General features: G+C 46.0%; 1 protein-coding gene across 1 annotated transcript in view; it reads left to right on the top strand.

Annotated features, from left to right (window-relative positions):
* The window catches only part of ITPR3 (inositol 1,4,5-trisphosphate receptor type 3), a 100,871-nt gene that overhangs the window by 60,178 nt on the left and 16,984 nt on the right, over positions 1–23,709 (top strand). The window contains exons 21-45 of the mRNA XM_081866758.1: positions 1,188–1,335; positions 2,089–2,285; positions 2,469–2,598; positions 3,448–3,505; positions 3,740–3,905; positions 4,358–4,522; positions 5,025–5,093; positions 5,385–5,510; positions 5,823–5,945; positions 6,540–6,740; positions 9,845–10,096; positions 10,825–10,950; positions 12,206–12,331; positions 13,486–13,606; positions 13,944–14,128; positions 14,480–14,628; positions 15,407–15,515; positions 16,300–16,390; positions 17,103–17,272; positions 18,538–18,712; positions 19,604–19,788; positions 19,909–20,109; positions 20,306–20,416; positions 20,804–20,899; positions 22,529–22,630. Coding sequence (XP_081722884.1) covers positions 1,188–1,335; positions 2,089–2,285; positions 2,469–2,598; positions 3,448–3,505; positions 3,740–3,905; positions 4,358–4,522; positions 5,025–5,093; positions 5,385–5,510; positions 5,823–5,945; positions 6,540–6,740; positions 9,845–10,096; positions 10,825–10,950; positions 12,206–12,331; positions 13,486–13,606; positions 13,944–14,128; positions 14,480–14,628; positions 15,407–15,515; positions 16,300–16,390; positions 17,103–17,272; positions 18,538–18,712; positions 19,604–19,788; positions 19,909–20,109; positions 20,306–20,416; positions 20,804–20,899; positions 22,529–22,630 — 3,582 coding nt within the window. The remainder of the gene's footprint in view (positions 1–1,187; positions 1,336–2,088; positions 2,286–2,468; positions 2,599–3,447; positions 3,506–3,739; positions 3,906–4,357; positions 4,523–5,024; positions 5,094–5,384; positions 5,511–5,822; positions 5,946–6,539; positions 6,741–9,844; positions 10,097–10,824; positions 10,951–12,205; positions 12,332–13,485; positions 13,607–13,943; positions 14,129–14,479; positions 14,629–15,406; positions 15,516–16,299; positions 16,391–17,102; positions 17,273–18,537; positions 18,713–19,603; positions 19,789–19,908; positions 20,110–20,305; positions 20,417–20,803; positions 20,900–22,528; positions 22,631–23,709) is intronic.

The following is a 23,709-nucleotide window of genomic DNA, read 5'->3' as shown; positions in this document are numbered from 1 at the left end:
GCCGTTAAACACCATTAGCCAAGTCCCAATTTCCAGATTCCCCTCCCCACCCCCCACCATACATACTACTTCCTCCAGCCCTGGGTTCAAGGCTTTTTCATGGCTTGAGCCATAATATAAAGGGGAAAAAATCCATGTGACATGGTCAGATCTTTCAAAGTTTTGCTAAAAACAGCCTCCATGGCACCAGTGGTAGCCAGTGTGGTGTAGTGGTTAAGAGCGGTAGTCTTGTAATCTGGGGAACCGGGTTCGCGTCTCCGCTCCTCCACATGCAGCTGCTGGGTGACCTTGGGCCAGTCACACTTCTTTGAAGTCTCTCAGCCCCACTCACCTCACAGAGTGTTTGTTGTGGGGGAGGAAGGGAAAGGAGAATGTTAGCCGCTTTGAGACTCCTTAAAGGGAGTGAAAGGCGGAATATCAAATCCAAACTCCCCCTCCTCCTCCTCCTCCTCCTCCTCCTCCTCCTCTTCTTCTTCTTCTTCTTCTTCTTCTTCAAACAAAACAAAACAAAACAAAATTTCCTCTTATGCCATTTACGCAGTATGAAGTTACAGTGGTACCTCGGGTTACAAACACTTTGGGTTACAAACTCAGCTAACCTGGAAGTAGTACCTCGGGTTGAGAACTGTGCCCTAGGATGAGAACAGAAATCGCGCGGCAGCGGGAGGCCCCATTAGCGAAAGCACGCCTCAGGTTAAGAACGGTTTTGGTTAAGAACAGACCTCCGAAACGAATTAAGTCCGTAACCCGAGGTACCACTGTATTCCCCTTATATGAAGTTGTTATTAACCGGGGGGGGGGGGATATACAGGTACTTACCTGTATGCCCCCCCCAAAAGTTAATAGCAGCTTCAAAAACGTATAATCTACCTTCCCCAATGCTGCAAGCTCAATTCAGATTTGGGCTCCAGTGGCTGTTTTTAACAAAAGTAAAAGGCACAGGGAGATCTGGTCCACAAGCTCTTTCATGTCACATGTAATTTGTCCCCAAGACCGAGGAAGAACTAGTTCTCACTGCTACAACTGTCAGGTGGCAGTATCAGGAAAATAAGTTGCAACTGGATGGCTTTTGACACCACCAGCTCTTATTGACCTCATTGGTAGTTTGGGGCCTTTTCAAGAGCGTTTTGAAGTTTAGGGTGATTTCATCTTCACTAGTTTGATAAAACCTCTCTCTCTCTCCCCAGGTTGTCAGTCTTGCCCACAATCTCATCTACTTTGGCTTCTATAGCTTTAGTGAGCTGCTGCGCTTGACACGAACTCTTCTTGGCATCATAGACTGTGTCCAGAACCCTCAGCTGATGATGCAAGCCATGTACAATGATGATATGACTGGTATGTCTAGTGAGTCTTCGTCTTATGAGCCAAGGGCAAATGCCATCATTTAAATTAAAAATAACATCTATTTTTAAATACTGCAGTCTAATAAAGCACTGCAAGTGTATGGTGTTAGATAGGGGCTGTTTTTCTTAGGTAGGACAGATGTGTGGCTCTCAGATGTGGCTAAACTTCACCGCCCATAATCCCTGACCATTGCCTATGCTGGCTGGTGCTGGAGGGAGTTGGTGGTCCTACAACATCTGAAGGGCCACAGATTCCCCATCTCTGTTTTACGAATTACAGAAGAAGCATAATTCATTCCATGAACCTTGCTAGGCCAGAAATGGTTAAAGTAGAACCCCACAATTCACCTTACACATTTCTCTTTTTTGGTTTGTACATCACATTTATTCACTTAATGGATATGACCATGACTCGCTCTTCATGGCCAGGGGTGTAATTTGGCAAGGATCATATAATGACCTGCACAGAATATTCATACACTGGATGACAATTCAGAAGAAATAAAGATGTCGACAGAATAATGAGGAGAAATAACTTGATATTAGCACAGAAATAAAAATGTGCTCTGCTTACCCGCCAAGGACTCAGACCAGATATTTTTCAGTTTCATAGTTCTTTCCTTTGGTTTGCTTGTGGAGGTGCATTTTCTGCTGATCTCCAGCAAAAGCTCAGCAAATAGCCATTGTAAGAGGTCTATGTAAGTAGGACCAGCTTTGACCATGATTTTTGTGGTTGCTCTTCCAGGGAAAAATGTCCGGAGGTCCATCCATGGTGTCGGCCAGATGATGTCAACTATGGTGCTGAGCAGGAAGCAGTCCATCTTTGGTCCCTCAAATATGAATGCCGTGGTAGTTCCTGAACCTGCTGATAGGGGAAGGAGCATAGAAAATGAAAACATTGTGGTGATGGAAACGAAGCTGAAAATTCTAGAGATTTTGCAGGTTAGGGCAAGTCTGAAATTCCTGAGACCTTGTGACCATGTGACACCAATAGTTGCTCATGATGGACCTTTTCTTGACAGTGACTTGGGGCTTAAGAAGGGAAAGTGATGATGAAAGGTTGGAAAGGTGTGCAAATTGGATGGATTGATTGATTATCTCTCCGTACTCTCTGTTCTTCCTCAGTTCATCCTGAATGTACGTCTGGATTACAGGATCTCCTATTTGCTCTCTGTCTTCAAGAAAGAATTTGTAGAGGTCTATCCCATGCAGGACAGTGGAGCTGATGGAACAGCTCCAGCCTTTGACTCCACAAGTAATCTCCTACACCTCCCTTGTATTTTCTCCCTATTTGAACTGTGTCATTGATTCCTTTCTAACTTCATATTGCTTTAATAGACAATACAAAAGCTGGCAGGTGTTAGACTTTTACCTGCAGATCAGTGGAACCCGTAACACTGCAGATGTTGTTGGATTACAACACCCATCATACATTACCATTGATGATGCTGACTGTGATTGATAAGAATCCAGCAACATCTGGAGAGCTACAGATTCCCCCATCTGCATTCTAAACAGGAAAGCAATGGTGGGGAACTATTATTATTATTATTATTATTATCATCATTATTATTATTAGGCATTTAGGGTGAATCATGCCCATCTTTCCCATGCCTAGGTGCACTTCTGATTTTCCATCTGCAACCCTAGCTTGCATTTGGTGCTTTTTGAATTCAAGCCACAGCTGCAAATATCTTCCTTTGCATGGCAACAGAAAGGGGCATCAGATTTTAAAAGTCTCAGATTCAAGCTGCAGCTGCGAAGGAGGAATCCCTATTCTTCCTCTGCAGCCTGAGGTTTTCTGCACCTGATGAGGAAATGCCTGACCTCACAGGATGCATCTGATGTCATATGAAATCAGATGATTGACAGGCGGGCCATCTGCCTGTCAAAGTGGTCCATGGAGTGTTGGCCACTTTTGGGTCCTGCCAAAAGTGGCTCCCCACCTTTGAGACAGAGACAGATGACAGGGTAAGAAATGTGGAGCTGTTCAGATGATTAGTTTTCCCTTCCTTTCTTATTTACATTCCCCATTATCATCTCTGAGTTGTCTCCTAATGGTGCACAGCATTGCTCACTTCCTATGCATTTCCTTTTCCTGCAGCTGCAGCAATGAACCTGGACCGGATAGGCGAGCAGGCTGAAGCCATGTTTGGGGTTGGGTAAGTTCTTGTCACTTCCAGCTCTTCTATTAGTGCTCCCAATTGCCCTTTTCAAAGAGCATCTCTTTGTTCATAGCCAAAAGTGTAGGCATAGGAGATAATGAATCACTAGGAGCTACCATAAAAATATATTTTTTAGATAATGCAACACATCTGGATTATTGCATGCAAATCATTATTGAAACTCCAAAACCAGTGTTGGATATGATGTCCTTTTTTTAAACTTGGCGGCAGGAAAACAAGCAGCATGTTAGAAGTCGATGACGAAGGAGGCCGGATGTTTCTTCGGGTGCTGATCCATTTGACCATGCACGACTACCCCCCACTTGTCTCAGGTTCCCTTCAGCTCCTCTTCAAACATTTCAGCCAGAGGCAGGAGGTCCTGCACACCTTTAAGCAGGTAACTCTCTGTGACATGTGACTTCTGCCAACCAGCAAGTCATCTACATCTGCTTCCTTTCAGTGTTGTCTTACAATTCTTCCTCGATGGAACTGGCCACTTGGCTGGCGTGTTGTGCTTATCTGTGTGTCCCCTGTTGCTTCACTTTGTTTGGACCTAGCTGTGAAGGGAACAAGCATTGCCTTGGTACTGTGTGCATCAGGTGGTGCTTGATCCACTAAGATTCTCATCCAGCTGAGATCAGTGTGGGGCCAGTGTGTGCCTCCACACATTCTATGTTACGCACAAATTTCATGATTAGTGGCATCACAGCCATCTGAGGAACCCTTGAACAAACTGAGAGAGATACATGTCTCATATGCTATCTTTTAACAGAGCTAGGCCGTCGTCCTGGTTCTTTTTTTTGACAGCCAGCAGCATCAGCAGATGTTCTTCCCGGTATCTCAATGCAGGTTCAGCTGCTGATCTCGGCTCAGGATGTTGAGAACTACAAAGTGATCAAGTCAGAGCTGGATAAACTACGCATGATGGTGGAGAAGTCTGAGCTCTGGGTGGAAAAGAAGGGCAGCTCCAAGGGAGAAGACGGACAAGAAGGAGAAAAAAAGGAGAAGAAAGAGGTAGAGCTGGAGTGGCTCTGTGCCAGGCAGGGAGCACCTCTGCATTGCTGGTTCAAGTCTGGGTGTGCTTTGAATGATGAATGAATGAGAATCGAAAGCCTGGGTTGAGAACATTCCATACATTATTTCAGAAGTAACGTTTGCTTTGCCACTGAGTGATCCTTTGACACGGAGCTTTTGCTAATCCTGGATCTCTTGTGAGTATCTATGACAATACATGGATGGGAAAAGGAGAGCACTCTACTAGGAATGGGTGTGTTTGTGTGTTTGTGTGTGTGTGAAACGACGACACAGGGTAGTCACTTAGAATCAGGTTTGGCTTCACTTATTACACTATAGCATAATATGTACCTAAAAGATTAGTTTGTGTACAATATAGGCTAGCCTGATTTTTGACTACTATGAAGGGAGAGTAGGCTTTGCAGAAAACACGAGGGTAGATTTCTTCTTCATTAGCTGCTGCAAGGATGCCTGAATAGTTTTATTTCCTTCCCCTCCCCAGCGTACCACAGATGAGGAGCCTGGGACCCCTGGAGAAAAAAGCAGTGAGAACTACCAGCTGGTTAAAGGGGTAGGCATTTGCACCTGACATTCCTTCTCGGAAAGTTGTGAGGAAAGAGGGGAGAACCTTGCCCTGAGCTTGTTGGAGGAAGGTTGGGGTGGCAGTTACCGGTAATCCATACAGGCACAATATGCCTTGGGCTAAGCAGCATCTCTTGATTCTGGAGAGGAATGTGAGGGCACCTCTCATTTTGCTTCTCTAGAATCAAGGGTAAGATTGCTAGTTGCTTTCTACCACTAATTCATCTCCTGTTGGGCTGTGGTTTATGATTATGTTTTGTTTCAACTTGCTTTCCTTCAGATTCTGGAGCGGCTCAATAAAATGTGTGGGGTTGGTGAGCAGATGCGAAAGAAACAGCAGCGCTTGCTGAAGAATATGGATGCCCACAAAGTGATGCTGGACCTCCTGCAGATCCCCTATGAGAAGGTGAGGAGGAGGAGATGAATGAGTGGCAGTCATGGTTAGGAGAGCAGAACGTGCTGGGCTGCTGGAGATCTCATGGGGATAATGCTGTTCTAAATCTGTGGGATTGTCAGCAGCGGCATGGGGGAGCCAGCAGTGGGGTAGAGTAGGGTGTGGCGAGGAGGTGAGAAGGGGAGAGCTCCAGGTTGGTGGTGTTGGTGTCCCACACAGGTGTCCCCTGATCTTGATGCCACTTCACCCCACTCATGGTCTACTCAAATTAAGGTACATTAAAGACTTTGCACCAGGGACCTACCTTTTATTCTCCGTGAACAGGGTGACACCAAGATGTTGGAGATCCTGAAGTTAACCCACCAGTTCCTGCAGAAGTTTTGTGCTGGCAACCAAGAAAACCAGGCCCTCCTCCATAAGCAGCTCAGCTTGTTTCTCACCCCTGGGGTAAGAGAAGAAGGAGCAAGTGAAATAAAAGGCGGGGGGGGGGGGTCTAAGAAATGTTGTGTGCAGGCAGCGTGCAAGATATAATTTCCCGTAGATCTCCTGTTTCTGTTCAGATTCAGCCAATACAGACTTTACAACAGAGGCTTGTAGTTTCATTGCCCCACTTGGGTTGTGAGGCCATGTCTCCATGGAGCCCAAACTATCCCAGTCTAATCTCACAGGGTTGCTGTGAGGATACAGTTGGAAAACCCTGTCTAGGCCTTTCCTATAAGCTATGGGTGAAAAATGGGATCTTGTTTATTTTATGCTATTTCTTTACTTCAAAGAGCTCAAGGTGGGTTACATGGTTCTCTATCCCTCCCCTGTTTTTAACCCTGTGAGGTAAGTTAGCCTGAGGCTGTCACTGTCCTAACGTCCCTCAGAAGGCTTAATGGGGATATGAGCTCGGTCTTCCCAGTCCTAATCTGACACTGAGCAGACAGAAGAAAGAAATTGGAAGATGTTCCAAGAAGCCAACGATCAAGGCCAGATATAGGTATGAGCGACACCTGCTGTGCCTCCTGAGGCCTCACCTTTCCTTCTTCTTTGTGCCAGCTTCTGGAAGCAGAGACAATGCAGCACATCTTCCTGAACAACTATCAGCTGTGTTCTGAGATCAACGAGACGGTGCTGCAGCACTTCATCCACTGTCTGGCCACCCACGGACGCCACGTGCAGTACCTGGACTTCCTGCACACCATCATCAAGGCTGAGGGCAAGTACATCAAGAAGTGCCAGGACATGATCATGACTGAGGTGAGGCTCCATCTCTCTCTCTCTCTCTCTCTCTCTCTCTCTCTCTCTCTCTCTCTTTCTCTTTCTCTTTCTCTCTCTCTCTCCCTCTCCCTCTCTCTCTGGCTGAGCAAAAAGAGGGAGGAGGTGAGGTACAGATCACGACACAAGGAGATTATGGGAAGTCCTGTTCTAGCAGTAAGGAAATTGGGGTTTAAAGCTGGTAGGGTAAATCAGGCAGCCTCAAGTGTAGGCTTCCTTCAGTCCCTAACTGAATCGCCTGCTTGCAGTTCTCCCGCAATTTGAGGGGGAAAGCGTCAAGATGCATGTTTCTGGCTGGGTTAATGAAGTGCCAGGCCTGTGGCACATGCAGTTACAGTCTCATAGAAGGAAAAAACCTGACTTGCCTTGGGGGGAAGGGAAGAAGTGCCATTTTGTGGTAGGAAGGTAATAACAACAACATCAGCGTCTGTAACAATGCACAGGCCTGAATAGCTGCTGTCTGACTATAATGGCTTTTTAAAAAAGAAGTAAGGAAGGCGCTGTGGTGACCAGCATCAATGCCAGTATCTTTTTTTTTTTTAAATAATTTTTATTCAATTTTCAATTTTAAAAACAAAACAAACTTACATAAAAAAAATCAAAACAAAGGTAAAACAAACACAAAACAAAACAAAACACAACCGAATTTTCATCTCCTTCTTTCAATGACTTCCCCGCACTCCCCTGCCCACCTTCCATTTTCACTACATAGCTCAGCAAGTTATTTATTAGATCTCTTAAAAATTATTCAATTCTTTCCTTCCAATTTATCTTTTCCCCCTTTTTAACTTATCATAATTTTACATGTTCCCTTTCCCATATTGGATCTATTCTCCAAGGTCGGCCTAATTTCTCTCCCACAAACTCATCCTTTTTTTTTTTTTTTATAATATTAAATCTAAAATCATAATATTTCAGTTCCAAATCCCAGGTTTTTACCACCCCAAATTCCCCTCCCCCCTGCCCCCGCTTTGCCCCTATCCAAATAGATAAACAACAGCTTTAGCCCGGATTTCTAACATCCGAGGCCTTCAGGCCCCAGTTAGCCTCTCTCCGCCGATTTTGATTATAGTCCTCTTTGTTGGTCTTCCCTTCTCCATGAAGTTCTGTCAGCAGCTCCTCATATTTTCTTTCTTCCAAATCAAACAAAGGCAGTTTTTGACCAAAAACAACAAATCTCCCAAAGTCCAGCCCCAGAAAGAAGTCCCCATTGAACTTGTTCATTCTTTGTTGATTCAATATTCTGATTATTCCAGGGGCTTCTCTCTTCCTCTGGCCCTGCAGATCTGCAATCCCATAGTCATCCTCCTTGTTTCTTTGATTCCCAAAAGTTGCAGGTTTCTGTTTGCATTCTTGTTGAACTCTTTCTTTTTCTCCTTCCCCCCATAGGGTTATCTCTCCTTCTGCAGCTGCAAATTTTTTTTCCACTTGTTTAGTTCCATTGACAGAGTCGTTAAGTTTAAGACTGAAGGTCATCAACTGTTCAGTCATAATTGTGTTCTGTTTTTGCAAGGTTCCCACCAGACAAAACATTTTTTGTATCTCTGCCAGTAATTTTCCTTCAGCAGCCATTGCAATGTCATCAGTTCCCTCCAGAGGGATCTCCATCATGAATCTCACCCAACAGTCAGTTACTTTGTTGTTAAGGATTATTTTGTTTCCAATCAGTTCAATCAATTCAGTTTCAATGTAGCATTTAATCCAGAAAAGCAGTTATAACACAGTTCCACGTTTCGGCTAGTCGTTTGACAGCTCTTTTTGACAGCTGTCAAACTCCTTATTCTGTTTCTCGGGCTCCCACACTGGGCGCTACCCGGGTCTGGGGGGGGTCAACTTAAAAAAGCAAAACCCCCGGAATTCCTCTTTCTTCCACTCCTGCTCAAATTACTTCTTAATTCAGTTTATAAAAGTTCTCCGTTTAAGCACCAAAGTCTTTCCGACCTGGTGCTATCTCCTTGCTTTAAATCTTTTGGTGGGGAGGGGGAGTGCGGACTTCCTTTTTAACACGTCCCCCCGATCATACTCGAATTCGTAAATAAGAAACTTTTAGTGCCGAAATTTCCTTTTACTCACGGGTTACATTTTCAGTCCAAATTTTAAGAAGAAAGACAGCGCTCTCCGGTCATGGCTCGCGGCTTCGCTCCGCCAAGGCAGCGATCGACTCTCAGCACCACGCCACTCTCCGGTCCACTCCGTAGCCTTTAAAAAGGCTCTTCGCGGGTCAGGGAGGGCGCTTAAGGTGCCCACCGAGTCACCATGTCCGCAGGCTTCCGCGCCTGCGGTTTCTAAGGGTCCCCGTGTCGCCGGCACGGCAAGACCCGTCCTTAGCGGAGCCGACTCCCTCCGGAGCTCAGAGGGAGTCCGCCATTACCCGTTCGCGCTATCCCGGAAGTCCCCATCAATGCCAGTATCAACCTTGTTGGGTTGCATGTTTGCTTGTGCAGCCCAAGTGCTGATGCAGGGACTGTTTAGCTGCCACCATCACCTACTGCTTTCTGGGTGATCATTTGGGGGCCCAGGATCTTGAGCTCCACCTCTAGCTATAGTGCTGACCCTACCTCTCAGGTTATCTCTCAGACCCAAGTATATGGCTTGATCCCTATTGAGCCTGAGACTATGAGCTTTCTAGCTTGGGCTTCATTCTTCAAACTGATTGTGAAATTATACGAGAGAGAAAAACAGAACACTTAGTGTATTAGCAATGAAGAAGAGGGACTTTCCCATCCAGGAGATGCCATCACAGTGACTGCTGTGTTGTAAAATTGCCATCCTCTCATTGTATCTCAGGTCCTTAGAATTATATTCTCCTTTGGATGAGGCACTCCTCTTTAGCTCTACCACAGCCTATATACAGCTGGTCAGGGGTGCAGTGGGGATGGAGAGGGGCTCAAAACTGACTATTTTTTTGCAGATGTTTGCCAACCTTTTGGAGCAGGGATGGGGAACCTGTGGGCTTCAGACTCCATTGCTCCCAATCATCATGGCCCATGTTCAGGGGCGGTGGGAGTTGAAGTCCTGCAACACCACAGATTAGCCACTGTTCTTTCTGGGCTGTGTTGCTTAGCCTCCTTGTCTTTTTCCCACAGCTGACCAATGCTGGGGATGACGTGGTGGTGTTTTACAACGATAAGGCCTCCTTAGCCAACATGTTGGAGATGATGACAGCAGCCCGGGACGGAGTAGAGGAGAACAGCCCCCTCATGTACCACATCTCTCTGGTGGATCTGCTGGCAGCCTGTGCTGAAGGCAAAAATGTCTACACAGAAATCAAGTGCACCTCTCTCCTCCCCTTGGAGGACGTGGTGCGAGTGGTCACTCACGAAGACTGCATCACGGAGGTGAGGGCAGGATGCGGGCAGCTGCTTGAGGTGCAGGCACTGAAAGGCTGTGGCTTTGTGGCTGTTCCTGTATTCCAGGTTGCTGCCCTTCTAGGGAGAGTCACGATTCCAAACAAAGGAAAATCTGCTTTTCAAATGCATGTGAGATGGTTATTCCCCAGTGTGATGTGGTGGATAGTGTCAGGAATGAACCATTCCCTGCTTGGCCATGATACCCACTGGGCGACCTTATAGCCAATCACTGTAAGAATAAGCAGCATCCTTCTGGATCAGGCCAGGGGTCCATCAAACCAGCGCCTTGCTTCCTACTGGGCAGCCAGTTGCCTCTGAAGAGCCAGCAAGCAGAGCATGAAGGCAATATTTGTCTCTTGCTATTGGTCTCCAATAACTGCTACGCGGTGGCATAATTCCTCTGATTATGGAAGCTTCATTTGGCCATCAGGAAGTCTAATCTTCATCATGGAGTTGTAAGAATGCATCTTCATCACCTTTGCTCTTTGCAGCAGAGTGTTTAGATGCTGAAGTATCCCCCTTTTTTGGGCTCAAATCCCCCTTTTCCGTTTTCTTGTACAGATGTGGATGGGGCTTCAGGGAAGCATTTGGGGGTACCAATATAAACAAAGATGCTCCTATGAAGTCTGAAAGGATAAGTGTGGAGGTTTCTTGCCTTGCCTCTTCTCATCCCACACCAGGCAGGGGCTTCTGACCCATCCCTTCTTCTCTTTCAGGTGAAGATTGCTTACGTCAACTTTGTCAACCATTGCTACGTGGACACAGAGGTGGAGATGAAGGAGATCTATACTAGCAACCACATCTGGACGCTGTTTGAGAACTTCACTCTTGATATGGCCAGGGCAAGTGTTGGTACCTAAATAGCGTGGCTGGGATAATGGGAGGAGGGAGAGAGGTTCCCACTGCCCTTTGTGAAAAGGAAGTCCTTTTGCTCATAGCATAAGCCTGATGTTTCACTGATGGCAGTTATATGAACAGCTAGTTAGCTGAAGAATTGGCGGAAGGAGGAAGTGTCACACAACACCTCATCCATCTGTAGAATTCATTGCTGAAGGTGCTTTGTTGGCCATTAGCAAAAATAGCTGTTTTATTAAAACAAAAACGATGGGATTTAGTGACCACATGTGACGGATGGGTCTATTAGTGGCGCTTAGCCATGATGAAAAAGGCAGGGTGGCATTAATGCAAGAATGAGCAGAAGGAACCTCAGAGGCGCACTAAATATAATTTATGGAACCCAATGTGTTTTTGATTACAGTTTTCATTTGGGGTGCTGTAAAACAAAACAGGGCTCTGTATTTTCTTTGTGCTCAGTTGCAAATGGATTAGCTGTAATAGCCAGCATGACTTCAGAGTTTGAAGACGGTAAACCTCTGGCTACCAAATGCCGGAGGCTGTCAGGAGGGAATAGATATCCCTGATATGCCCTGCTTGTGAACTTCCCTTTGGCATGTGGCCAGCTGGAAGGTAGAATGCTGAGCTAGATGGTCTTGGCTCTTCATTACTGTTCAGTGTGCTGGAGCTGGTATGCCGTCCTCCAAGCAGGACGCTGTTTTATTGTCCTTGTGTTTCGTCTGACGAGAAATTGCTTCCTCAAATTATACTGTGCCATTATGACTGTAGGCAATGCACATTTGTTCCTGCTTGGCAGTATGCCCCAAGGCTAGGAACTCCCAAGCCAGGGCCTACTATTACAGAATACTGGTAATTCATGGTACAGACAAACTCTGCACAGTTCCCTGACTTTGGGGTTAGTGAAGGAGATACCAGTCTTCTGTCTCACAGATGCCACCTGGACTCATCTAACTGGAAATATTATCTCCATGCTCTGTTTTTTTGGTCCCATGAGCTATAATCCACTGCTTCAACAGTTCTGGTGGAATTAAAAGCATGAGCTGGGGAGTCTCAAACTGAGAACTTGTCTCAGCCACAAACTCATTAGGTGGCCTGAAGGAGGCCACTCAGCCACAGCCTCTTATCTGCAATGGGAGGATAATAATATTGACCTACCTTATAGGGTTGTAGTTAGGATTGCTAAGATAATGTTGAAGGAGTGCTTTGAAAAGTGAAGTACTTTTTTCATCTCCATCTCCACAGGTGTGCAAGAAGCGTGAGAAGCGCCTGGCAGATCCCTCTTTGGAGAAGTATGTACTCACTGTGGTGCTGGACACAATCCATGCTTTCTTCAGCTCTCCTTTCTCTGAGAACAGCACCTCGCTACAGGTACAAATGGGTAGCTTCAGGTTCTCAAATCCGTTCCAGCGTAGGACCATAATTGTGAACTGGGAAGGATGTCACTGGTCCCAGTACTTATAAGGAACAAGATTTGCAGTCTAATTCTGTGTCTACATAGGCCAGCTCTAGCATGCCTTTCCCTTCTCTTCTGAGGGACAGATGCATTCATAAGGTGAATGCTACTTGGCTTGGCCTATACTTTGTCGGCTAAAAAGGTATTTGAGAAGCTCAGTGTGACCTGCTGAAGCAGAAGTAGAATATTCTTCATAGCTAAAAATTAGGATTCAGTTTGCACACTTTATATTATCATTCTTTCTTTCACTCCCACTTGAATCAGGATAGCAATCAGCAATTGAGTGGATCCTCAACTCAGGTTTAGAATCGAAAAACAAAACCACTGTAAGAGGTTGATTTGATAAGCTGCTGTTCTAAGGGTAACTAGACCAGTCAGTGGGAGATCCATGATTGGGTACCTTGCTTAGTTTTTTAAATGTAAATACAGCAAAATCAGATCAGGTCTGTGGAGGGTCGGTAGTGGCGCCCGCCCTGTGGAATACCCTCCCATCAGATATCAAGGAAATAAACAACTATATGACTTTTAGAAGACATTTGAAGGCAGCCCTGTTTAGGGAAGTTTTTAATGTTTGATGTTTTATAATGTTTTTAATATTATGTTGGGAGCTGCCCAGAGTGGCTGGGGAAACCCAGCCAGATGGGTGGGGTATGTATGTATGTATGTATGTATGTATGTATGTATGTATAAATAAATAAGTTATTTCCCTTTTCGCCTGACCTTTTCCCTAATCCAATTTGTCCTCCCCCCCCCCCAACCTGCTGCTGCTAGCTTCGTGGGGCAAATATACTTTTTATGTTTCCCTCTGTGAGTTAAACTGCTACTTTGCAATTTTGATTTGGGAAAATGGTATGGGGGGAAAAGGTTAACCCTTCCCCAGTATCACAGCCCTGATCCTGTTCAGGCCTCCCCAGCTGCTGTTACATTCTTTTAAAAGCTCCAGGATCTGTGGATCACCTATAGTCTAATCTCATGGTCTCCTCGTCTCATTGTATCCAAACAGAAGCTGATACAGCAGTGTAAGCAATGTGCTGAAACATTCCCCTTAAATGCCTCACCTCTCTTGCAGACCCACCAGACTATTGTGGTGCAGCTCCTCCAGTCTACCACGAGGCTCTTGGAGTGTCCTTGGCTGCAGCAGCAACACAAGGGCTCAGTAGAAGCTTGCATTCGCACGCTGGCTATGGTTGGTAAGGAACTGTCTTGGGCTGAGTGAGTCAGGGGGACTGTCTGGGCTTTGTTCCCTGAAGTCAACATGAGAAAAAGCCATCAGACTTACATTCTTCAGTGATCTGGTTTGGATGGACTACAGATCTTCTCTCCTTGCAGTTTAGGCACCTGAGATTTTGCATGGTTGAAATTCCTGTCAGTGGTGGCCAACTGTGGTCTCCAACATGGGGTCTACTAGTTCTTCAAAGAAGGCTTGGCATGGGTGATCTGCCAGAACCAGGGCTGTGGGATATCACCCAGGTTCCCTGGGTGTACCTTGAGGCGCCTTCCTTGTTTGTAAGCCTTCTCTCCTTTCAGCCAAGAGCCGCTCCATTGTGTTACCCATGGACCTTGATGCCCACGTCAGCTCCCTGCTGAACAGCGCCTCCATCAGCAATGCACAGAGGAATGCCTCCAGCTACAAGACAGCCTCACGCACTTTTCCTCGGGTATCAGCAACAACCAACCAGTGGGACTATAAAAACATCATTGAGAAGCTGCAGGTAGGGACTGAGAAGAGGTCTTGTTTGGAAGGTATCCAGGGTGTGCTTCTCCCCAAGAAAGGGCTTAGGGTGCTGTTCTGTCAGAAATAAAAATCTGAACACCACTCTGAGGAAACTCCCAATTCTGTGTGCCCAAAAGGTGACAGCCTTTCTGAAGCCTGCATAAATGGGAGCTCTGATCTTTCGTATACTTGATATCCTACCCTCTGGCTGTGCCCACACATTTTCAGGTTTCTCTTTGCAGGCTTCAGAACTAGAAATTTGCATCTTCCTTTTTCTACGAAAGCCAATGTCACGCTTCTGCAGCATAATTTCATCTAGCTTTGCCCTGACGACACTGTGCTTTTCCAGGAGATCATCAATTCCTTGGAGGAGCGCTTGCAGCCCCTGGTAGAAGCTGAACTTTCAGTCCTGGTGGATGTCTTGCACCGCCCAGAACTGCTTTTCATGGAAGGCACAGAAGCCTACCAGCGTTGCGAAAGTGGCGGTTTCCTTTCCAAGTAAGTGGGTCTTGGAAGACAGATTCTGGAGAGTGGTCTGGGACAGGTTGGTGGTGACATTGAGGTTAGGGTAGCATGTGAGTGGGGCTTTTACACTGCCTCAACCTCCCTGCTGCCCCCCCTATCTTGGTACTGCCATCTTGGTGATGCTGCTGAGAGGCCAGGTCTGCAACACTGCCATGCCCTGCCGGCTACTCCTGGGAGCGGGTGGCACTGTGGTCTAAACCACTGAGCTTCTTGGCCTTGCTGATTGGAAGGTAGGTGGTTCGAATTCCCGCCACGGAGTGAGCTCCCGTTGGTCTGTCCCAGCTCCTGCCAACCTAGCAATTCGAAAGCACATCAAAGTGCAAGTAGATAAATAGGTACGCTCCGCTGGGAAGGTAAATGGTGTTTCCGTGTGCTCTGGTTTCCATCACGGTGTTCCGTTGCGCCAGAAGCAGTTTAGTCATGCTGGCCACATGACCCAGAAAGCTGTCTGTGGACAAACGTTGGCTCCCTCGGCCTGAAAGCAAGATGAGTGCCGCAACCCCATAGTCGCCTTTGACTGGACTTAACCACCCAGGGGTCCTTTAACCTATTTTACTTTTTACTCCTGGAAGGAGGAGATAAAAAGTGCTGGGATGAAAGAATTAAAGGCTTTGAGACTTGGTTGGCAAGACTGATGTGGCCTGTGGACTTGTCTAGTTAGGAACAGGGTCCTTGGTATTTTGTAACATTCCTTGTGGGTGGGTGTGCATACTGGTAGTGGAAATGAGAGGAATTCTTCTTGTGTTGCTAGATTGGTCCAGCACACCAAAGACCTGATGGAAAGTGAGGAGAAGCTTTGCATTAAGGTGCTGAGGACACTGCAGCAGATGCTGATGAAGAGGAACAAATATGGAGAGAGGGTGAGTGGCTGAGGAGGTTTGGGCTCACATATAAGGTACCTCCACAGCAAACTCACTTTTTCAGTCTGTTTTCCCTGGTAGGCTTTCTGGGCAAAGAGCCAGGCCTGTTTTACCACGTTCTGAGAGGATCCCCCATCTTCATAACAAGGCACTGCATCTTTTAACTACACAAAAACTGTCCAGTCACTGCTTTTTCACAGAGTTTAACTCATTCACTGAGAGCCTGAATGAAATGGATCATTAATATTCAAGACTTAGGAGGAGTTCTGCTGGCTCAAACCAAAGGTCTATGCAGTCCAGCATCTTGTTCCTTACAGTGGTCAGCTTTCTTCCATACTTACCTACTGGAACCTTAGGATCCTCTTTGGAGGCCCTGCTCCAGGTGCCTCCACTAAATGAAGTAAGGGAGTAATTCTCAGGGAAGGGGCCTTTTTGGTAGTGGCACCATTGTTATGGATTAGCTTTTCAAATGAGATTGCCTGGCATCATCTTTGTTAACTTCTGAGTGCCAGGTGGATACCTTTCTATTTACCTAAGCCTCCTAAACCAGTTATTGGGCCTCTCAGTTTTTTAATCCATGTTTTTAATCATAGAGGGTGTTGTTTGTTCTGTTTATTTTAAATATTTGTTTAATTTTGACTTTGTGCTTTTATGTTTTATATTTCTTTCCTTTCTCCCCCCCTTTTTTTACTGTAAACCACCCAGATAACTTTGTTATGGTTTGAAATACAAAAGATAATGATGATCGTGATGAGCAGTTCCTCCCACTTCTTTCTCATGCCAGGGCAACACATTGAGGAAAATGCTTTTGTCTAATTATCTGCAAACCAAGAGGTCTGGCTCCAAAGGGGAGATTGTTGACCCTTCTGGAACTGGTAAGTGGCCTGCAGTTCTGGCTTTCATCTTTCTCATTCTTGTGTCATTTTCTCTCCATCCCTTCTCTGAGTCCCTTAAATCCATCTTCTGCCACTCAGATGTGCAGGACACAGATATAGGATGGGCATTTCAGATGTTCTTGAAGGTGCACATGTTGGTTGCATACAGCTTACTGTGGACCAGACTCCTGGTCTATCTAGCTCAGGGTTTCCTGGTGCAGACTAGCAGTGGCCCTCTCATGGTTTCAGCCCTGCCATAGCTTGGATCTGGGGCTTTCTATGTGCAGGAGATGTGCTCTACCACTGAGCCTTGGGCCTTACCTTCCGCTCTTCAAAGCTATCACTGTGAACCAGGGGGCTGTTTATTATCCCTGGCCAAGCAGAGAGAAAACTGATGGATAGAGGAGCCAAGGTAGCAAATACTATTTGCAAATACAAATTATTCACCATCACCAGCTACTTAAGCTGATATGTAGCCCTTCATACAGTTTAATCGCATCAATGGTTTTTGCATCTTTTTATGCTTGATTGGGCCAAAGTCACATAAACCGCCCGAGGGTAGTAATTAAATGGAGCACCGTATTTTTCCATGTCTGAGGGTGACACATTAACTATTGAATTAGCCTTCCTCCCTGTATTTGTTAAGTTATGATTTTTAAGCTGTTCGGCTGCCTCCATCTCCCTCTTCCCCTAATATTCTTTTTGCCTACAGGCCAAGATCAGGATTGGTCAGTCATTGCTGCCATTCAGTGCCGGCTGGACAGAGAAGGGGCCACCAAGCTGGTGTCTGACCTCATCATGAACACCAAGAATGAGAAGATTTTTCAGGAGAGCATCCGCCTGGCCATACGGCTGCTGGACGGGGGCAACACAGAGATACAGGTTTGTGTCTGCTGCGACAACTTCCACTTAAGTTCAGATAACTACCCAAGTGCTCACTTTTTGCCTAGTGTAAATTCAGTTTAACTTCTAATGCCATACTGTGACTATGGGGTACATATCTCAACTGTGGCAGGGACAGAGCTACCAAATTTGACTGTCCCATGGTGTAATGTGATCCTGCGGCAACAACTTTGGGTGCCAGCAAGCGAGCACAAAACATGTTTGGTGGAATTAACCCTTAAAAAAATAATATTGCATCAGTTGGTTGACTATATAATTGGAAGAAGGAATGAGTTGTAAGACATATAGCCAGATTTCTTTAAAATCGTACCCTTGAGATGCCTAACTGTAGTACAGTGGTACCTCTACTTATGAACGCCATCCATTTGGGGTGCTGTTCACACCCTGAAAAGTCCATAAGTAGAGCGCTGCTACTGCGCGTAGTGTGCAGATTGTTTCTGCGCGTGCGGCGAACCCAGAAGTAAACACTTCCGGGTTTGTAACCTGAAAGTTACGTAACCAGAGCAGTATGTAACTAGAGGTATGACTGTAATAATTTTTCTAAAACAACTTTTGCTCCCTCTACTGTGCATCTTTAAAATAGCATGTTGTGACAACATTTGACTTTACCATTAACATTCCTTTATTTTAGAAACCTGATCTGGGCATAACTAACTTTGAAATGCGCATATCCAACTTTGTTCTAATTTAAGCTTTTCTAAAAGTTTTTGAAAAGCCGATGGGAGTATAATTTTCCTCCACTATAACATGAATCATAAATCTTGTAAGATTTTAACTTCTCTACCTCTGGGGGAAATTGTTGATGAAGCATGATGTCATATTATAAATCTGATGGTGCAGACCAAACCATGGACTTCCTCTGCTGGGTATCCTTCATTTCTTTGTGGTCATTATTTTTTCCCCTTCTTGATACAATCTGGAAAATGTTAATTTAGTATGAGTCTGGCTTGTGGAAATCTGCAGGATAGGAATTTTGTATTGTTACCATCAGATCCCAATTGTAATATGAAACTTGAGCTGCCTGTCAGAAAACCTTGCGATTGCTAAAGGTAATCCAGATGGCCTTGGAAGAAATGGTTGGTCCTAGCAGGATAAGAACCTAACAGGAGCCCCACTGGGTCAGGCCAAAGGCCCATTAATCCAACACCCTGCTCTTTTGCAACGGCTTCCCAAATGCTTATTGGAAGCCTGAACAGAGGACTAAGTGTCTAACCCCTTCCCTGTTCCTCCCACCCTTTCTGAAGAAATCATTCTATAACTTGATGACGGGTGACAAGAAGTCAGAAAAGTTCTTTAAAGTTCTGCATGACCGGATGAAGAAAGCTCAGCAGGAAGTCAAGTCTACAGTGACTGTAAATATGAGCGATATTGGCAACAAACCTCATGAGGACAAAGACTCCCCAGACCATACCAGCAAAGGTATGTGGAAACCCAGTTTATTCTGGGCTCACCAGAGCTTGTCTAGGAAAGCAACAAATGCTCTTGGCAAGAATCTCTAATAATGGCCACATCTCTCTCAACCCTTGGATTCCCAAATGAAGAATAGTAACTCCCTCTTGAAAAATGTGGGATCTGTGACAGCAGAGAGGAGCATATGGCTTGTGGGTCACATGTAACCCTCAAGTTCATGTGGATGACAAGGAGAGAGACAGAGAGATAGAAGTGCCCCAACCACTTTTTGCTCTACCCCACTCCCCCACACGCTGACTTTGGCCCTGCCCATCACCAGCAAGCATTCCCCCATAGATTACCCCTGAAGGAATGCAGCCCTCCATGGGAAAATAAAGGTTCCTTGCACTGAGAAACAGTATGGGTACTAATTTTTTATCTCCATCAATCTTTAAGCCAGATCCCTCAGCATTCTGCAAGTGTAGGGTTAACTTGGTCCTTAATAAACTAAAGCTCCAGGAAACACCCAGCTTAGGTGAAAGGCTGTCTGTCATCCAGACTGGCAATAACTATATTAGGGAAACACCTAATTACTGGGGGCAGGGATCCTTGGTGTGTGTCACTGTTGCCAGCCTAAACCACATGGTATTTCAGCTTCCTGGTAGAAGCCATGCTCCAGAATAGCAAATGGGTGAGCCTTCTGTCAGCACATAACAAAGTCTTCAGTGGCCGAGTCTTCCAGAGTGTCAAAAAGGGGACATCACTTGAGCTGCTGGGTGATGCTTACAGGAAGGGAGAGGCTAAGTGGAACAAAGGGGGATGCCTTTTTCTGAAGAGTCAGACAGACTGGCTTTAGGCCTTCCAGACAGGTTGCCGCAGCTCATATGCTAAGCCAGTAACCAAGTGTTGATTTCCTTGCAGAACGAGTCACATCTTTCATGCTGCCCAGCGCCCCATCCCGTTATCCAATGGGTGTAGGGCTCCGGACTGGCCATGATGCAAGGGATAGAAGCCAAAGCAATGAAATGGGTGTGTCTGTTTTGATCATGGAGCCAATTCTTCGCTTTCTGCAGCTGCTGTGTGAGAATCACAACCGGGATCTCCAGGTGGGCATCCTGCACTGAAATGGGTCCTTTCTGCAGCATATCTCATATCCAAGTGATGTCTGCTTTTGAAAAGCTGCCCGCCACTGAGATGCCTCTTAAACTCTGCTCTTGGTTTTACAGAACTTCCTCCGCTGTCAGAACAATAAAACCAACTATAATCTGGTGTGTGAAACCCTGCAGTTTCTGGATATTATGTGTGGTAGTACCACAGGACGGCTGGGCTTGTTGGGCCTCTACATCAATGAATATAACGTGGCCCTCATCACCCAGACTCTGGAGACACTGACAGAATATTGCCAGGGACCCTGTCATGAGAACCAGGTAACCCCAACTGACTTGTGGATAAAATCGCATTGCTTCCATCATCCAGTGAAATCGTGAGTTCACCTTGATTCACACACTCAGAATATGGAGATGATGGATAGAGCATCAAATTTATGTCTCAGCATTTGAATAGGAGCAGAGATTTGGAGTTGGCTGTGAGCCAGTTGAGTAACTCCCTTGTATTAACCCACAGAGCTGCATTGTGACCCATGAGTCAAACGGCATAGACATCATCACAGCCCTGATCCTCAATGACATCAGCCCCCTCTGCAAGTACCGAATGGACTTGGTTCTTCAGCTAAAGGTAGATGGCTTGGCTGGAAATGTGGTGATGGGACAGGGAGGGATGGGAGATATGGGATGGCAAGAGACGCTTCATGTTGGAGGTTGACTTCCTGCATGCAATTATTTCATGGTCAGACTAGAACGTATTTGAATGTGATCATTCTACCTCTTTGTGCCAAAACATGATTTTGCATGCACCAAGCTTCTTCCACTTCCTGCCTCTCAAATACTGCCCACCCAATCATATTGTGTGTTGGTTCCTCCTTGCTCTCCCTCATCCCTTTGGAGTCCTGACTTCTCTTGTAGCTTTGATGGAGGATTGATCTTCTGCAAAGTGCGCTCTGGATACATGGTGTGTTGAAACCATCTATCTTTACTGCAGTAGCTTTTTTTTGTTTGTTATAAGGACAATGCCTCCAAGCTTTTGCTGGCCCTGATGGAGAGCAGGCATGACAGTGAGAATGCCGAGCGGATTCTCATCAGCCTTCGGCCTCAGGAATTGGTAAGAAAGTTGAGATGGCTGGGATAGCTCTGTGTGGTCTTTCCTGCTTTTGAGAGATCTCTTGCACTTCAAATCATTATTGAAATAAAGGGGACCTGGAATTGTGTGGAGCACAATTGGGATATAGGACACCCATCCTTTAAGCAGCTTCTCATCCTCCTCTTTATCAGCTTTGCAGTTCCCTCTTGACAGAGCCTTGTAGAAATATAACCTGTTTTACTTCACGTACTTGGAATCCATTTGCTCCTAAGTAACTGGTCTCAGTCTGCACCATGTTAGATGGGTACCACCTCTGAGCACTCTTCAGACAATATGTCAGCTACCTTGCTCCTTGGCAAATTCAGCAGAGGGACCAAGAGAATAATAGATTATAGCAGGGGTGTGGAACATTTTTCAGCCTGAGGACTGCATTTCCTTGCTGGCAACATTCTGGAAGCCTCATGCCAATGGTGGGTAGAGTTTGAGGCAGGAGTATGCAGAGCAATGGATGTGACTCTGCAAAAGTCCAAGGTTTCTGTACCCACTTATCTCCATCTTCCAACAAGACAAGCCACACACTCTGTCCCAGTTTCAAGAACACATTCCAGCCAGGCAAAAGCCCTCAAGGAGAACGAGAAGCAGGGTCTGTGAGGGACATGGCATGGGAACAGGGGAAGTGACCTGTGAGGGACATGGCATGGGAACAGGGAAGTGACCTGTGAGGGACATGGCATGGGAACAGGGGAGAGTGGACATGGCCTCGGGAGATCCCTCACACCCAGTAAATAGGCCTAAAAAGGTCTTCATCAGCTCACAAGCCTGAGGTTTGCCCAGAGACCATAATACAGTAGGGTCAAAATTGAGACACTAGCTGGTCAGTTGACAAACATTTGCCTTGCTGCCCTTTGGTTTCCATACTACTTGGAAACATTTGGCAAAGACTAGAATGGAATGACTAGAATAGAATGGAAAGACTAGAATAGAATGGGGACGTGGGTGGCGCTGTGGGTTAAACCACAGAGCCTAGGACTTGCTGATCAGAAGGTCAGCGGTTCGAATCCCCGTGACGGGGTGAGCTCCCGTTGCTTGGTCCCTGCTCCTGCCCACCTAGCAGTTCGAAAGCACGTCAAAGTGCAAGTAAATAAATAGGTACCGCTCCGGCGGGAAGGTAAATGGCATTTCTGTACGCTGCTCTGGTTCACCAGAAGCAGCTTAGTCATGCTGGCCACATGACCCGGCTCCCTCAGCCAATAAAGCGAGTTGAGCGCCGCAACCCCAGAGTCGGCCAAGACTGGATCTAATGGTCAGGGGTCCTTTACCTTTAGAATGGAATAAGGGGTTGGTGAGGTGGGTTGGAATTTGTGGACTGTAGGATGGGGCAGCTATGTGGGAGAGAAAAAGACTCAGGGCATTATTTTCAACCCTTCTGAATTCTGAGATTTTTAGTCCATTTCTCTACAAGAGCTAGTAACAGTAAGGCTGTCCGTTTTCTTATTAAAAATGAAAGCTGTGATTCTCAGGACACCAATTCTTCACAGAATAGCAGATTCTTTGCTCATACAGCAAGCCTACCTGTTTACTATGCTGTTGCCTTGCCTATAGCAGATTCCTGCTTTAGTGACCAGGACTTATGTGTGAAATATTTCACAGGTTGATGTCATTAAGAAAGCCTATGTTCAAGAAGAAGAGTGTGAGAACTCTGATGTTTCTCCTCGGGAAGTTGGACACAACATCTACATTTTAGCCCTACAGGTATCCTTTGTATGAATGCTTTACTGCTTGATAAAGATTCCTTTCCCTTTTCCTAGGCACTGGCGCCCTTGAGGATGAAGGATGGATTAGAAAGGGTTACTCTTCCCACATTCTCCCCCCAGACCAATTAAAATAGTTTCTCAAGCACAACATTGGAAGATTTCAGCCTCAGTTGATAGGTGGATGGAGCTGCAGTCTTGACCCGCATGCAATACAACACACTTCCAACAGAAAGAAATAGACATCTGGGGTTTTGTTCTCTCTTCAAGCCCAAATCTGCTTTACCCTTCAGTTTTTATTCCTTCTTTCTCCACACAAACCCAGATCAAGGAAGTACATTGGTTTTTTTTTGTGTGTACCATACTCTCACCCCACAGTTCCATATACAGTGGTGCCTCGCAAGACGAAATTAATCCGTTCCGTGAGGCTCTTCGTATAGCGGTTTTTTCGCCTTGCGAAGCAAGCCCATTGACAGCTTAGCGGATTAGCGCTATTAGCTGTTTAGCGGCTTTTAGTGGATCATCTGATAAGCGGCTTATCAGCGGATCAGCTGATAAGTGGCTTAGGGCTTAGGAAAAGGGGGGAAAGAGGGGAAAAAACCCCCGCAGGAACTTGCAAGACATTTTCGTCTTGCGAAGCAAGCCCATAGGGAAATTCGTTTTGCGAAGCGCCTCCAAAACGGAAAACCCTTTCGTCTAGCGGGTTTTCCGTCTTGCGAGGCGTTCGTCTTGCGGGGCACCACTGTAAACCTTTAAATGGGGAGGAGGAAGCAATGGTACAACTGATGGGCAGAGCAATTAAAAAACCCAATCTGCTGTGCTGGAGGGAGTTTAGATGTGATGGAGGTATCCTTCCACCCAGCCCGGCTTGGCTCTCCTAACCTTCGCTGTGGAGGTTGCTCCTCCATCATTGGTGGGAAAGCCCTGCCAGCAAGGAGCATCCCAATGTTCCTGTCCAAATGATGGGCACAAGCGCTGCTTTTGGTTGAACTGGTGATGTGCATTCTGAAAGGATGCACTGCTGCAAAGACTTTTTTTTTTTAAATGATTGTAACTGAGTGATATTAGGCTTCAAAGCAA

The sequence above is a fragment of the Podarcis erhardii genome, assembly GCF_964252035.2.
Source record: "Podarcis erhardii genome assembly, chromosome: 6".
In the NCBI taxonomy this organism is placed as follows: Eukaryota; Metazoa; Chordata; class Lepidosauria; order Squamata; family Lacertidae; genus Podarcis; species Podarcis erhardii.
The sequence above is the reverse complement of the archived record's forward strand: the minus strand, read 5'-3'. Positions and strand labels throughout refer to the sequence as shown.